Source organism: Rhinatrema bivittatum, chromosome 14, assembly GCF_901001135.1.
Source record: "Rhinatrema bivittatum chromosome 14, aRhiBiv1.1, whole genome shotgun sequence".
NCBI lineage: Eukaryota > Metazoa > Chordata > Amphibia > Gymnophiona > Rhinatrematidae > Rhinatrema > Rhinatrema bivittatum.
In genome coordinates, this window is record NC_042628.1 from 32,015,166 (window position 1) to 32,032,106 (window position 16,941).

General features: G+C 47.3%; 1 protein-coding gene across 5 annotated transcripts in view; it reads right to left on the reverse strand.

Moving 5' to 3' along the window:
• The window catches only part of ALG1 (ALG1 chitobiosyldiphosphodolichol beta-mannosyltransferase), a 488,005-nt gene that overhangs the window by 4,870 nt on the left and 466,194 nt on the right, over positions 1 to 16,941 (reverse strand). For all 5 annotated transcript variants that reach the window (XM_029577321.1, XM_029577319.1, XM_029577317.1 and 2 more), the window contains one exon: positions 8,977 to 9,052. In XM_029577321.1, the coding sequence (XP_029433181.1) occupies positions 8,977 to 9,052 (76 nt within the window). The remainder of the gene's footprint in view (positions 1 to 8,976; positions 9,053 to 16,941) is intronic.

Here is a 16,941-nt window from a genome sequence, read left to right on the forward strand (position 1 = left end):
CCACCTGAAGCTTTCTATTTGTCTTGAGCTGGCTGATGTGTAGGAGTGAGAGCCAACATTTGAAAATACATTTTATGCACTGAATGTACTTCTGGTCATCTTGTGAATCTGATAATTCAGGGAGAAATTGCATATGTGAGAGCTGCTTTGGACTCTGCTCAGATTTTTTCTTTTTTCACAGAGATGTCTTGCTGAGTTTGTTAGCTTGGACCCTGAACATGTTCGGTGTGGCCAGAGGTCAATTTTAAATTAAGCACCCTGGTTCTTCCCGCCGTATCCAGTTCAAGAGATACTGGTTAAAGCAAATAAATACATCTCTCAAAAGTTCCCCATTTCTGCACTGAAACTCAGATCCAACTCAGAGGTCTGTCATAGCGGCGATACGCAAGGGAGAGTTCTGGGCATCTCTCACTTTGATAGAGGCATATCTGCAGATAACCATCAGGCCAGAGCACCAGAGATTCCTGAGGTTCATGGTCCCAAGGGAATAATTTTCGGTTTCGAGCCCTTCCCTTTGGCTGGTGATGGCTCCACATACTTTCACCAAGATGATGGTAGTGAGGGCAGCCGCATTGCAAAAAGAGGGTGTGTTGTATATCCATATCTGGATGACTAGCTTATTCATGCAAAATCAAATGACCTCTGTCGAGAATCAGTATAAAAGGTACAAATGCGCTTGAAGGCTCTAGGATGGGTGGTGAACCTAGTAACAAGCCATTTAGTTCTCTTGTAAACTCTGGGAGCTCAGGTAGACACACTGGCCGAGAGAATGTTTCTCACGGAGAGAGATTGCTGAAATTGCAGTCAGATTAGGCTTCTGATAGAGCTTTCGGTGCCCAGGGTCTGGGACTATTTACAGGTCTGGGTTCTATGGCATCGACATTGGAATTAATGCGTTGGGCATTCACACATATGCAGCCTCTGCAGAGGGCTCTTCTCCAACTGGAATCCATTATTGGAAGAGTTTCACCTTCCTCTTCAGTTAGAGGGGGAAGCCAGACAGTTTTTCGTGGTGCTTACTTGCACCAATCTCGAGATTGTTGCGGAACTGGAGATTCCGAATTGGATAAGTCACCACCTCTACAAGCCTCTCTGGATGGAGGCAAGTTCTGGCCCTGCAGTGACTGTGGTCAAAACAGCGTCATGGCCTATCAATTGGTTAGAGACTAGAGCAGTACATTTCATGTTGCTTACCTGTCTGCCAAGGTTACGCAGCCATCCAGTATGGATCCTATCAAACAATGCGACGATGGTGGACTACATGAACCGTGAAGGCGAAACCAAGAATCAAGCACCATTACAAGATTAAAAAACTCCAAAAAATTCTAGGTGCTTTTTCTATGATTACTTTTTGCATCTAGTAGTCTCCTTATTTATTAGAATTTCTACAGCTGTGAAGCAACAAAAAAAAACTAAAGGACCATTAGTTGAACTCAGCAGATCCTCATTTCGAACAGAACACCTGACACATTAGGGCCTGCAAGAATCAAAATTGCTCTTGGAAAAATTGAATATCCAACAGTGCTCCTGAATATCCAGAGCTCTCACTCTTAAAAAGAAATTAGCAGGATTCCGGGTGTTAAACGCTGTTTTGCCCCAACGGCGACACTCTTTCCCAGCTGATTCTGACACTCAAGGGGTGTGACCTGGGACCCGGAAGCAGACTATAAAATTTGAACTGCCTGCCTTGATCTCACTGAGGCGGAGAGGAGATTTCTATTACCTTGTGTGCAGCTGAGGATTCCGGGGGTAAACGCTGTTTTGCCCCAATGGCGACAATCTTACCCAGCTGATTCTGACGCTCGAGGGGCGTGGCCTGGGACCCAGAAGCGGACTATAAAATTTGAACTTCCTGCGGCGCGCAGCGGAGCCGGCGTGCGGCTAAGCTGGGCTTTGCCGGGATTCTGCCTGATCTGCCTCCTCAGTGGTTTATTATTGCATTCTGGTTTTTGCAATCTGTTCCCAAGTCAGGTAGGTCATATATATTTTCTCCCTCAAAGCCTCTAAAGTGAAATCTCCATTTCTTTTTTTTTTTTTTTGCATTATTCCATCTTGTACAAATTCATTGCTTGGATTTCCTTATATTTTTTCTAAGTAATTATGCCACATACCAAAAGGAAGGCCAGGTTAAGGCCTCCAGTGGGTGTGGTAATGTCAGAAACTGGACAAAGGACTGTACTAGAGTGGTTAGACTCAACACAAAATACCCCTGAAGGGCAGACCACTGCGGGAGAGGCGTTAGAGCGGAATGCCTCCCCCCAGGTCATAGAAACATCTTTGAACCCAGGCGCACTGGTTACACTACCACCACCTGGAAAAGTAGAGGGTTTTACCCTAGAGAGTCCAGAAAATCTGCAGGAGGAAAGTCTGAGACCTCTTGAACTGAGAAATGGGGATTTATCAGAGCAAATGATGCAATCGAATACTTTGGAAAGTTCTTTTGTTATTCCAAAGGAGGCTAGTACTCCGAAGCTGATTAGTCCTATTAAAGTAAAACAAGATAATATTGAAGTGGTAATAAAATCTGATATTCAGTTAAAGAAATCAACTAACATAACTTTAGAAAGTTTGTGGAATTATTAATTGACACATCCAGTTTCACCATATAAGTTAACTGAAGTTCCCTGTACGTACCAGGATCAGTCCAGACTGCTGGGTTATGCCTCTCTTCCAGCAGATGGAGTCAGAGAGAAACCGAAAAGCACCACCCACATAACCCGGGGTGCCACCTGCAATCCCTTAGTATTTTCTCTGACTCCAGCAGATTGAGAGGCATAACCTGCGGTCCTGATCTCTGTTTTCCCTGGGCTGTGCCCCACCAGATTTGAACACCTTAGGGAAAAAAAAAAATTATATATAAGCAATAATACACAGCTTCAGAGCCTTTGACTGGATCACAGCCACAGGCAGGCAAGGCAGGGCATTGTCCTGTCTCTACTTCTCAGATTGCGTTTAAGCTGGCCCGGTGAGAAGAGGGGGAGGATTTACCAGTGGGCCGGTCACTCTCCCCCTCCCTCAGAGACGCTTTCATTCCTCTGATTCTCCCCGCCCCCCCCCCCAAACTCTGTTCCCCATGAGCTGAGTTTACTTTAAAAAATAATAATAATTAAATTAAATTGCAGAATCTTATCTTTTTTCTTCGGCTTGCGCCTTCATTCCTCAGCCGTGCCTGCCAGCACTCTCCCGGACCTCCGGAGGGGGTGGAGTTTCCACCTGGCTGCAGACCATGCCTAGGGGGACGGCGTGCAGCTCCTGTGGAGAGCCAGGGCTCTGGCTCTCCCGTGGCCTCTGCCCCCAGTGTCTCCCCGGGGTGAGGGGCTTTTGCAGCGCGGCGATTCAGCAAGGGGGGCCGCCATTTCGCGACGCAGACAGTCACGAGGAGTACAAGAGGTAGAGGGGCAGGGGCCTAGCTCGCTCCCGATTAGCGCAGGAGTGGCGGCCATTTTGTCTGCCTCAGACGGGGATGCTGACGACTCGGAGGAGGGAGGGGGATCTCCCTCCCCCACTGTCCCCGCCGCTCAGACCGCGCAGTTTGCTGGCCGAACCAGCTCCTCTTCCGAGTAAGCCATCGGGGGGGGGGGGGGGGGGGGGGGGGGGGGGGGGGGGTGCCTTAAAGCGATGGCAACCTTTTTCTTCCAAAATTATATTATTGCTGCATAAAGCTTATCTGGAGGCGGAGACTGAGTGGGATGTCCAGTCTCTACTCCCAGCAAAGATACAGAGGAACTCGGGGGGGTAGGTTGCCTGATCCTGTGGATCCGGGTTGCCGGGATTCTTTCAACCTTTCTCTGGGCGATAAGAGAGACAACGTCACCCAGGTGGAGGGTGACGACCCACAGGTCCTACGTCTGTTCCATAGGGAAGAACTGGACCATTTGATTATGCATGTGCTGCAGGAGCTGGAACTCCCCCTGTTTCAGGAATAGTCTAATTTATCTATGGCGGATGCAGCGTTAGCGGGGCTTCGTGCCCCGCCACAGACGTTCCCCTTTCATCCGAAGCTTTCACAGATTGTGTCCCGGGAGTGGGAGACCCCGGAGGCCTCTTTGAGGGTTACCAGAGCCATGGAAAAATTATACCCACTCCCTGTTGAGATGCTTGACCTCCTTAAGGTTCCAAAAGTGGACTCCGCAGTCACGGCCATAGCCAAGCACACTACTATTCCGGTGATGGGGGGGCACTGCGCTTAAAGACCTACAGGATAGGAAGTTGGAAGCGTTGCTTAAGCATATATTTGAAGTATCCACCTTGGGAATACGAGCAGCTGTATGTAGTAGCCTTATGCGGCGGGCTTTGCTTTGATGGGTTCAGCAAATGTTGACAGCCCAAGACCTTCCCCCTGGGGAGGCTGAACAGGCGGCCCGTATGGAATCAGCTGTCGCCTATACGGCAGACGCCCTTTATGATCATCTTCGAACCTCGGCACATACTATGTCTTCGGCGGTATCTGTGCGTCGCCTGTTGTGGCTCCGGAACTGGTCCGGATGCCTCTTCTAAATCCCAACTGGGATCCTTCCCTTTTCGAGGTAAGTTGTTGTTTGGTGATGAGCTGGAACAACTTATCAAGGCCTTGGGTGACAACAAGGTGTACACGCTACCAGAGGACAAGCCAGGGCAGCCCACTCTCCAGGTAACTACCGAGGCTGTTTTAGGGAACAGCATCATTTTTGATCAAGTAGGGGTGCTTCGGGCTATGCCCCTCGGCAATCAGCTTCGAGAGCACAGTCTTGGTCTTCTTCCTTTCGAGGCAGGCGGCTTCAGCGAGCCGGGACCCATGCCTTCGCACACAACAGCAAGCCTGCACAATGAAGGGATGCCGACGCATTCCTCCATACCGAACATCGGGGGGTCGGCTGTCCCACTTTTACAAGGAATGGGTCAAAATTACTTCCAACCAGTGGGTACTAGATATTATAAGTCACGGTTACGCTTTGGATTTTGCTCGTCCCCTCCGAGATCTTTTCCTGATGTTCCCTTGCGGGCCACCGCACAAACAACAGGTGGTCCTTCAGACTCTAGGTCGGTTGAAGTCTCTGGGAGCCATTACGCCAGTTCCTCCGTCGGAGCTCGGGACCGGTCGATACTCCATCTATTTTGTGGTTCCAAAGAAGGATGGGACTTTTTGCCCGATTTTGGACCTCAAGCATGTCAACAAAGCCTTGCTAGTGCCTCGCTTTAGTATGGAAACGTTGCGGTCGGTCATTGCGGCAGTCCACAAAGGAGAGTTTTTGGCTTCTTTGGATCTGACGGAGGCATATCTTCACATAGGGATTCAGAAACACCACCAGCGGTTTCTCAGATTCGTGATTCTGGAGCAACACTATCAGTTTTGTGCCCTACCCTTTGGACTGGTGACTGCTCCTCGCGTATTCACCAAGGTGCTGGTGGTGGTGGCGGCGAGTTTACGTTGGGAAGGAATTCTGGTGCATCCCTACCTGGACAATTGGCTTATTCGAGCGAAATCGGAGGAACTCTGCCGGGCGGCGGTCCGTTCAGTTGTGTGTCGTCTACAATCTCTGGACTGGGTTGTTAACTATGCCAAGAGCCAGCTGATCCCAACTCAGGTGATGGAGTTCCTGGGGGCTCGAATCGATACATTGGCGGGCAGAGTCTCCTTACCCCTCGATCGCATGGGCAGGTTGATGTCCCAGGTGCGGCGTCTGTCGTCGCTCCCCTCTCCAGTGGTGTGGGATTATTTGCAGGTTCTTGGATATATGGCATCTACCCTGGAGCTAGTCCCTTGGGCCTTCGCACATCTAAGACCTTTACAGAGGGCGCTGCTCTTGCGTTGGGATCCCAAATCGGAGAGTACCAGATCCCTTGCCTCTATTCGAACCGGCCAGGTCCAGTCTGGCCTGGTGGCTCAATCCGGATCACCTACTGAAGGGGGTGAATCTCGAGAGCCCCCAATGGGTAGTGGTAACGACTGATGCCAGCCTCTCCGGTTCGGGAGCGGTGTGCCAGTCAAGCTCGGCTCAGGGTCCTTGGACTCCGCTTCAGGCACAGTGGTCCATCAACAGGTTGGAGACCAGAGTGGTCCGACTAGCTCTACAACACTTCTTACCCATGTTACGCAACAAGGCGGAACCGGGTCCTCTCCAACAATGCGACTGCGGTGGCCTACATAAACAGACAAGGAGGCACCAGAAGTCGTCCCATGTCAGACGAGGCCGACAGGCTGATGAGATGGGCAGAGTGCCACCTCGACCGGATTGCGACATCTCACATCGCCAGAGTCGACAACATTCAGGCGGACTTTCTCAGCCAGCAACAACTGGATCCCAGGGAATGGGAACTGTCAGAGGAAGCGATGAGCACGATATCAAGACGATGGGGGACTCCACGTCTGGACCTGATGGCGACTCGTCGGAACGCAAAGGCGGCTCGTTTCTTCAGTCGCAGGCGAGACCACGGGTCCGAAGGAGTGGATGCTTTGGTTCTTCCTTGGCCACCACATGTTCTCCTCTATGTGTTTCCTCCATGAACGCCGATCTAAAGCCTCTCCCATTCTTGAGCCACCCTAAATAAGCCTAAGCAAGAAGCGCCCCAGTCAAAATGCTTCCAGAGAGACCCCCTTTCTGATCCTGCCTAGCTATATGCTGGGAAAGGAAGATAGGAGGCCTCCAATACTGGAAGTTCCTAAGGACTGATTGATCGAAGAGGAAAACTCCTCCTGATGAGGAGGAGTATCCGATATCTATCCTCCTGCCCGGAGGAAACTTCTACCTCCCCTCCCTCTTCTCTGTTACCAGCCTCCCCTGGAGCTTCTATGAATCAGAAAAAGAACACTGCTCTGCTTTCCAAGACCAGTTACTTCCACAAGAGCAGATGGAAACCTAGAGTGGACCCATTTATTTTAAAGTATTTCCCCCACACCCTCCAAATTTTGGGGTAGGTTATATACAAGAACATACATAATAAAAAAGTATACAGAACAGGACAAGTACATTAGACAGCAATAACGACAACCTGCAACAAGGTAATGGTACAGGAGAAGTGCCTGGGAGTTAGGGACCAGACTCAGACCCAATGAGAAGGCCTGCAGAAAGCACTTTAAGAACTCATTTCATATTAAAGCCATAGAGGAGGAATCCAGTGAGAAAAGAATAGAACCAGGCCCTTTACTAATCATTGCAACACTAAAAATGTGTTCCACAAGAGTGAAGGAAGGAGACCCTGGCTCCTTTTCACTTGTCTGCAGTTCCAAGATGGCAGCTATGGCTTTTTTTTTTTCATCCGTGGTGGCCACCTCCTCAGCAGCAATGAAATTCGCTGCTGATCTCACCAGTAGCATAAAAGAATCTCCTGAGGGGCGCTACCTCAAAATCCACCAGTATTCAGCTTTTCGCATCATGAGACAGAGAGATGGCCTTCAAATTCCTTAGCCCCGGCACATCCAAAATGACAGTTGTCCCCAAACCAGAGCCTTTCCTGGCAAGGAAGGCAGACCCAAGGGCATCTGCATCAGCAGATCCTCCCTCCAGAGCCCACTACACCTACTCAATGATATTTCTGACGAAACAAGCATGGCTCAACTAAGCCACCCCCTCAACATGCCTCACCCCTCCGTGGCAGTTAGGAAAGTCCCCAGTCCTCACCACTATAGTTGAATACCCTGGGAAAGCAACATACTCCTACAGCTCCTCAACCAGCTTCCCGGCCAACTGCAACTGCCTAACTGCTCCATTGCTTTGCCTTACTGGGAATTATTATTAAAAAAAAAAAAAATACCAGCACCAAAAAAGCCTGCATGGCAAAAACTATGGCAAGCAAGGCACTTATTTATTTATATTTCATATGCATCTGGAATTAGAGGAGAGGAGGAGGGAAAGAGAGGGGAGAGGGAGGAAACCTCCCCCCCCCCCAAAAAAAAACAATAGACAAACCCCCCAGCCAGGCCATGCTTAGACTGTCACCTCAGGAACAGCTTACGGACTAGCCAAATATAACCAAGTATGTCCCCTGCTATGCTCAACTGGGGGAGGAAAGACTGGCCTTTCACTGCAGGAACTGCCCCAGCAATCATTCCACAGTATGGGATGCTCAGCTATCATTTGCTGGAGACATAATACTAGCAGGCTGAGGTTAGCACAGTATGATGTCAGCAAACCTGTTGATCTCTGTCTCCATCTGCTGGTCGGTGAGCATAACCCATTTGTCTGGATTGATTTGACTGCATGAAGAGGAATGCATTCTTAGAAGCAGAAAGCAATCACACCATTGCTGTTATACATGACCTGAAGAGCCATTCATCTTTCAGGGTGAACTGGCTAACTGCTTATTTCCACTTGCTGCCAACAGGACCTTCTCTATTGCTGTGTTCACCTTAAGTATTTTCCCATTGCTGACAAATGAGAATAAATGGCATCTGAATTCTTCAATTTGGGTGTAAGGCTGATTGATGCTACACTATGGTGCTGTCTGAAATCATGCCCTTTAATTCACATATGTCTACCCGGAAATTTTGTTCTAAGATCAATTTTAGTGTATGTGCAGTGGCAATAAGCATTACATGCAAAATTGACATGATACATTGTGACAGAGGTGCTGCGATAGAAAATTATTTAGTGTGCTGCTAATTCCCTACAGGAGTAAGAACAATGAATTCCAGTTAACACAATTTAACCTGCTTGCCTTGGAGCACTGTGCAGCATAACCTGATAAACGCTGCCACTACTATAAATCTCAACTGAGTCCTAAGAATATTGTAAGCAGTAGTTGGCAAACAAACAGTCCTCAAGAGCTACAAACAAGCCTGGTTTTCAGCAGATCCATAATGAATATGCATGAAAAATTTGCATATAATTAAAGTGTATGCAAATTGATTTAATGTATATTTGTTATGGATAGCCTGAAAACCAGGCTGCTTTGTAAGTCTTGAGGTCCGGAGTTGGCCATCCCTGATCTAAGCAAACCATTCAAGCTCAGAATGTGATCCAGCAAGTCACATCTGCAATACCAGCATGTCACATTTACCTTGAGTTGTTTTGCAAGTTCACTTGAGTTTGCAAATATCAAGCCATTCTCTTCATGTTTCACAAGTTCATGTAAACTTAAAAAAAAACAAAAAAAAAAACTTTAGAAACAAAAGACACTTTTATATTAATAAAGAAACTCTAGCAACATTTGGCACAGTAGATTTAATGCACTAGATTTTCAACTTCTGAAACTCTTAAGATTTCGGTCATAAGTGACATGATCTGAATACACTCAGTCTTGTTCCGTGCACAGGATGGTTCAACAACTGATACCACATCTACATGCAGGACTGTACCTTTGTGGTACCATGTTGGCCTATTTTTGGCTAAGACCAGGTCTGAGCTATGGGTGGACAATCCCTTCTTGATCTTTTTGGCTGAGACTGAGATTCTTTTATTCAGTCCCTCTCCTAGACCCTTCCAGCAGTATTCTCTATCCTAGCACTATAGGAAAAATTTTCCTGCTAATTTTCGTTCCTGTAGTACCACAGATCAGTCCAGACTCCTGAGTTTTGTCTCCCCTCCAGCAGATGGGAGACAAAGTTTCACAAACACTGCCACATAACCTAGTGTCCCACCTGCTGTCCTTCAGTATCGATAAATACCCAAGCCAAGACAGCAACCATTACAATAACAATTACAAAATCATATCCCCTGAATGAACAGTGGAAAGTGGAAACTTAGAACATGAGAGCATGTTCATAAGAACATAAGAAATTGCCATGCTGGGTCAGACCAAGGGTCCATCAAGCCCAGCATCCTGTTTCCAACAGAGGCCAAACCAGGCCACAAGACCCTGGCAATAACCCAAACAGTAAGAAGATCCCATGCTAATGATGCAATTAATAGCAGTGGCTACTCCCTAAGTAAATTTGATTAATAGCAGTTAATGGACTTCTCCTCCAAGAACTTATCCAAACTTTTTTTGAACCCAGCTACACTAACTGCACTAACCACATACTCTGGCAACAAATTCCAGAGCTTTATTGTGTGTTGAGTGAAAAAACATTTTCTCTGATTAGTCTTAAATGTGCTACTTGCTAACTTCTTGGAATGCCCCTAGTCCTTCTATTATTCGAAAGTGTAAATATCTGATTCACATCTACTCATTCAAGACCTCTCATGTTCTTAAAGATCTCTATCATATCCCCCCTCAGCTGTCTCTTCTCCAAGCTGAACAGCCCTAAACTCTTCAGCCTTTCCTCATAGGGGAGCTGTTCCATCCCCTTTATCATTTTGGTTGCCTTTTTCTGTATTTATAAATAAATAATCTCATCCACAGTAAAAAAATGCAGGACTAACAAAACCTATGCCAATCTTCAGAATTATTATAATAAGATACTGAGTGGACTCTCCAAAATTCCCTTTCTAAAACTGAGTGGGACTCTGGACTGATTTGTGGTACTAGCAGGTGAGAAAAAAATTTTCCTTTCCCTGTATGTACCCAGATCAGTCCAGACTCCTGGGATGTACCAGAGCTTCCCTAAACAGGGTGGGACTATGAGAGTCCCACTCAAAGTACACTTTCACTAAAGCCCATGGCCTCAGGGGCCTGGATATCCAAACAATGTCTGACCAAAGTGTGCAAAGATTTCCAAGCAGTCGTCCCACAGATCTCTTGCAGCGACACTTGCTGACATTTGGTCCAGGATGCCGCTGGGACGAGAAGAATGAGCCCTTTCTTCGTACCACCACAGCACAAAAAAGGGGATCCGAGAACCTGAAGCTGTTAGTAACTTTAATATACCACAACAAAGCAAGCTTGACATCCAAAAGCCGTAACTCTCTCAACATGAGGCATTGTAGCCTCCAGATTTGGGCAAGCGGGGAGCTACACTGATTGATTTAAATGAGAAGACGAAACCACCTTCGGCAGAAAAGCTGGAACAGGGAGACCCCCAAATCTGAAATTCTCAAGAAAAGCTCCCTACATGACAAAGCTCAAATCTCCAAGATATGTCTGATGGAACAAATTGTAACCAACAAAAACTCCTTCAAAGTGAGATCTTTTATAGTAGACCTTCTAATAGGCTCACACGGCGCCGCACACATGCCTTTGAGGAACAAGTTAAGACTCCAGGACGGACACAGTTGCTGAATCAGAGGACACAAATGCTTCACCCCTCTGGAATAGCCGCCCCCACATCTGGATGTGCAGCCAGAGCCACTCCGTGGACCGTGCCTCGAAGACAACCTAATGTCGTCAACTGAACTCTGATGGAGTTAAAGGAGAAACCCTTCATCAAACTGCTTTGTAAGAAGGAAAAGATATGTGCAGGGAAGCTCACTTAGGAACATCCTCAGAGAAACCTCTCTCTCAAACGTTTCCTCTCAAAAGCCAAACCGCAAGACAAAGGTGAGCCACCTGATCTGACGATATGGGGCCTTGATGCAGCAACTTTGGCAGAAGAGCGAGTCCCAACAGGCCATCCACCACTAGATTGATGAGATCTGCAAACGAAGGCTGCCGAGGCCACACTGGAGCCACCAGAATCACGTATCCAGGGTAAAGCCCCACAAGTCACAAAATCTTGCCCTCCAGTGGCCACGGCAGAAACACATATAGAAGAAATGTCTCATGGCCAAGTAAGAACCAAGGTGTCTACTCCCTCCACTCTGCGCTCTCTTCTGAACTGAAGTGGAGTGCCTTGGCATTTCGCTGAGTTACCATTAAATCCATGCAGGGCTTGCCCCACTTGTAACAGATGAGTGTCATCAATTCCTCTGACAGTTTCCATTGCCCGGGATCCAGTTGTTGATGGCTAAGAAAATCCGCTTACACATTGTCGATCCCGGCTATGTGAGAAGCCACTATCAATGTCAGATGCTGCTCTGCCCAGAGGATTAGCTCCCAAGCCATCTGAGCCAACGCTTGACTCTTGGTATTACCCTGTTGATATAAGCCACCATAGTCGCATTGTCTGACAAGATCCTAACTGGACAGCGATGCAAGAGAGAAAGAAAATGCATGCAGCGTCAACCACACCACTCTCGCCTGAAAGTGATTGAGAGTTCAAAGACATTTCCTCCGCCGACCTCTGGTCCTGCACCGACTGGCCTGGCAGACAGGTCCCCCAAGTGGAGAGACTGGAACTGGCTGAGTCAGTAAGTGGCAGTGAAAGCTAGAACTGCTATGAAAATGGATCCCACCGAGACAGTAATGCCCCCTGTAGAGGTCTCATATGAGCAAACACCCATGGCACTGGACATCTTGGAGCCGAGAACTTGTAGATACTCCCAGACCCTGGGCACCTGGCTCTCCAGCAATTTGCAAACTTGCGGCTGCAACTTCACAAATCGCTCCTCCATAAGAAAAACATTCCCCCACTTGGTATCTAAGCATGCTCCCAAAAAATTCCCCCACTGGAGAAGGAATGGGATGAATCTTGAACAAATTCACATTCCAGCCAAGGGATCACAAGCACTGCAGCAGCAGATCCACCGCTTGCCTGCAGAGGTCCTCCAACTTTGCCCAAATGAACCAGTCATCCTGATATTTCTGAGAGCTGCTGCTAACACCATCACCTTGGGGAAAGTCCATGGAGCCGTTGCCAGTCTGGACGGCAGGGCACAAAATTGAAAAATGCATACTAAGGATTTAGAACCGCAGAAATCTTTGATGGATGGGTCGGATTCCTATGAGCAAGAATGCCTTGGTCAGATCCAGGGACACCAAGAACTCCCCCTTGCAGACAATTGCAATGACTCGAGAGTTTTTATATGAAACCATGGAGCCTTGAGAACATTAACTTTCTTCAAATCCAGAATTGGACTAAAAGTCCCTTCCTTCTTTGGAACCACAAAATAAATGGAGTAATGCCCCGTTCCTCTTGATTTCAAGGGAATGGGAACAGCAGCTCCAAGCATTTGAAGACAGTTGAGGGTCTACTATATCACCCACCTCCTATCCACGGAGGCATAAGGGGAGATCATGAACAGGTCCCTTTAGCGGACGAGCAAAATCTAAAGCGTAACCATGCTTTATCACCATGCTTAAGACCCACTGGTCCGTAGTGGCTTTGGCCCACTGCTCATATTAAAAAAAAAAAAAAAGGGGTGTGTCAATCTACCCCCTATAACCAGGATGGAGAAGTAGACCGGCCTCCCTTCATTGTGAGGACTTAGCTCCAGAGCCTCCCTGGTAGAGCTATCTCTGTTCTTCTTCCAGCCTGAAAAAGATTTGCTCCAGGACTGCTGCCTCCCCGAGGCCTCCTCCCTTGCCAAAGCACCTGTTCCCTTAAAAATCGAGAGCATCCAGAAGAGAAACTCCTTGCCCCTTTAGGCCTATTCTCAGGTAGCTTGCGAACTTTATTCTCTCCCAGATGCTTTATCAGCTCCTCCAAATTCTCTCCAAAGAATAGCTGTCCCTTAAAGGGAAACGCTCCTGAGACTTGGACGAAACGTCCGCTGGCTGGTTCCGCAAACAAAGAAGTCTCCTGGCCGAGACTGCCAACATCATTGTCCTAGAGGATGTCCTAATGAGATTACAGTGCATGAGCGCCATAGGCGACCATGGCTTCCAGCCTCTCCACCTGCTTCGTTTCCTGAGGACATGGATTTGTCAGTCTGTAACTGCTGCACCCAACACAACCCAGCCTGAAGTATACAACTGCTGCACACCGCAGCTCGTATGCCGAGTGCAGACACCTTAAAAATGTGTTTGTTTTTTTTTCAAGATGGACCTTGAGCTTCCTGTCCTGAACATCCTTCAAAGTTGCAGAACCGGCCACCAGAATAGTATCTTCTTAGAAACTACTGAGACGGAAGCATCCAATTTGGGATTGTCAGGAGCTCCAGAGTGTCCTCAGGCAACGGATACAATTTATCTGCTACTCTGCCCACCGTCAAGCCAGTATCCGGAGTGTCCCACTCCCTGGCCACCAACCTTTTGACCAACTTGTGGAATGAAAAAAAAAAGACTTTGCTGGAACCCGTAAGCCAGTGGTTCTCAACCCTGTCCTGGGGACCCCCCCAACCAGTCGGGTTTTCAGGATATCCACAATGAATATGCATGAGAGAAAATTTGCATGTTATGGAGGCAGTGTATGCAAATTTTCTCTCATGCATATTCATTATGGATATCCTGAAAACCCAACTGGCTGGGGGGTCCCCAGGACAGAGTTGAGAATCACTGCCGTAAGCCATCCATGACTGGGTCCACGCCCTCCTAATCAGACTGCTCCTGTGGAACCTTATCTTGTCTCCCCCCCCAAAGAAAGAATCCGCCACTGGGGGACTATGCACATGCTCTGAACAGTCAGAGCAATCATCTTTGGCCGCCCCCTCTGCAGACAGGGCTCGCTGAACCCTGGTAGATGTAGAAGTCCCAGAGAGCTTGGATTTCCTCTTGGGCTGCGGACCTTCTGACGCTCCTTGTTTGGAAATATGCTGTTCCATGGCTTTCCAAGCCAAATAGCCCTGTGCAGCCAGAGGACAAAACCTGCCGAAAAAGCAGATGAATCATCCAAGACCTCCTCTACAAGGTCAACAGCCTCCCCTGACCGCCCCCCCCGGGGCCTTCTCGGGGCTCAGATCTGCCGGCAAAAGTGGAGGGAGGAGATCCCCTCCCCCTGCAGCAGCATCTGTAGCAGCCGCGAAGGACTTCAAAATGGCCACCTTTCCCATGCTCAGCCTCTTCCACCAACACAGCTGAAGACCTCCCAGGCCCTCACTGCTGAGTCACCATCTCCGCGGTCTCTCCCAAAGTGACCCCTCTCTCCGAGACAGGCACCGGGAACACTGGCTGGCACGCGAAAGGTGCTTGCACATCTCCTCACAGGCGGTGCACTGGCAACCGCGTGGCATGCTACAGCCCTGTGCCGAACGTGTGGCACTGACACACTAGCAGGAGCCGCTGGAACAAAGTGCCTGCCAAAACCAGCAGTATGTAGTCGCCGCCGACCGGGAAAGCAATTATTAACAACTGCTCCTGCACGGTTTTTTTTTTTTAACTAGCTTTCTTCTAAACTTTATGAAAAGACAAGAAAATTAAAGAACTTCGCTGAGGTGAAAATTAGCAGCAGGTTTTGCAAGTGCTCCTGAAGGTGAGGGAACTAGTCCACCAGCTGTCTGCCTCCTGGCGTGAAAAGACTGAGCATCAAGGGTCCCCAACCCCCTGCCTGTCCACCTCAAACCAGGAGGGATGGCCCCATCAGGACCTACCAATCACCTGGGAGGAAACTCCAATAAAACTACTTTTTTTTTTTTTTTTTAATATAGATACAGAATTGCAGTTTTGCACTTCTTACATCTGCTGGAGACAGAGAAATATTGAAGGACTGCAGGTGGCACACTAGGTTATGTGGCAGTGTCTGCAAAACTCTCTCTGCTAGAGGGGAGGCAAAACCCAGGAGTCTGGACTGATCTGGAAACGTACAGGGAACTTTCATAAGAACATAAGAAAATGCCATACTGGGTCAGACCAAGGGTCCATCAAGCCCAGCATCCTGTTTCCAACAGTGGCCAATCCAGGCCATAAGAACCTGGCAAGTACCCAAAAACTAAGTCTATTCCATGTAACCATTGCTAATGGCAGTGGCTATTCTCTAAGTGAACTTAATAGCAGGTAATGGACTTCTCCTCCAAGAACTTATCCAATCCTTTTTTAAACACAGCTATACTAACTGCACTAACCACATTCTCTGGCAACAAATTCCAGAGTTTAATTGTGCATTGAGTAAAAAAGAACTTTCTCCGATTAGTTTTAAATGTGCCCCATGCTAACTTCATGGAGTGCCCCCTAGTCTTTCTACTATCCGAAAGAGTAAATAACCGATTCGCATCTACCCGTTCTAGACCTCTCATGATTTTAAACACCTCTATCATATTCCCCCTCAGTCGTCTCTTCTCCAAGCTGAAAAGTCCTAACCTCTTTAGTCTTTCCTCATAGGGGAGTTGTTCCATTCCCCTTATCATTTTGGTAGCCCTTCTCTGTACCTTCTCCATCGCAATTTTATCTTTTTTGAGATGCGGCGACCAGAATTGTACACAGTATTCAAGGTGCGGTCTCACCATGGAGCGATACAGAGGCATTATGACATTTTCCGTTTTATTCACCATTCCTATTCTAATAATTCCTAACATTCTGTTTGCCTTTTTGACTGCCGCAGCACACTGCACCGACAATTTCAGTGTGTTATCCACTATGACACCTAGATCTCTTTCTTGGGTTGTAGCACCTAATATGGAACCCAACATTGTGTAATTATAGCATGGGTTATTTTTCTGGACTGTCTGGACTGATCCGTGGTACTACAGGAACGAAAATTAGCAGGTAAGGAATAATTTTCTTATATGCAGTTATGCATTTAGTCACCAAAAATATTAAATATAAATAATTGGACCATTTATGATTATTTCAGGGATCGTACTTTCAAAAATAAGGCTCATGAAATTGGGCGAATTATGCACTTGACAAAACATGCAACTTTACCCTCGGTGTGCAGCTTTCAAATATAAACAGGATATAATAACACTTATAATGCATGGATGAAAGGAAAGGCTATGAGATATCAAATTGCTGACAAATATTAAAAAAAAAAAAAAGCCTTTGTTTTTACTTGCACACAGTAATTTCTGTGTTCCCAACACATTTATAAAGCTTTATTTTTAATGTGACCTGTTTATGCATGTCTGGTATGCTGGATATTATGAGCTGGTGGTTCCATCATTCAGTACAGAGCTAGCAATTAACCCACCAGGAGAGCTAGGTCAAATGTTTAATATTCAGAATGACTGAACAGGAGACCTGAATTTCATTCCTTGCTCAGATTCCTGCAGTGCTCAATGCACTTTCTGGCAAAGAATCAAACAGATTCTGAGCTTCGCGCCGAGAACGGTCCCTTTCTTGCTTTTTAGATGAGACTGAAGACCTGTATAATATGGAGAGCTAGCGCTCTAAAGTCACAGCACTTGTGTTGACACCCAATAATTTGTTAAAGAGCAATATTTGAGTAGGTTTATT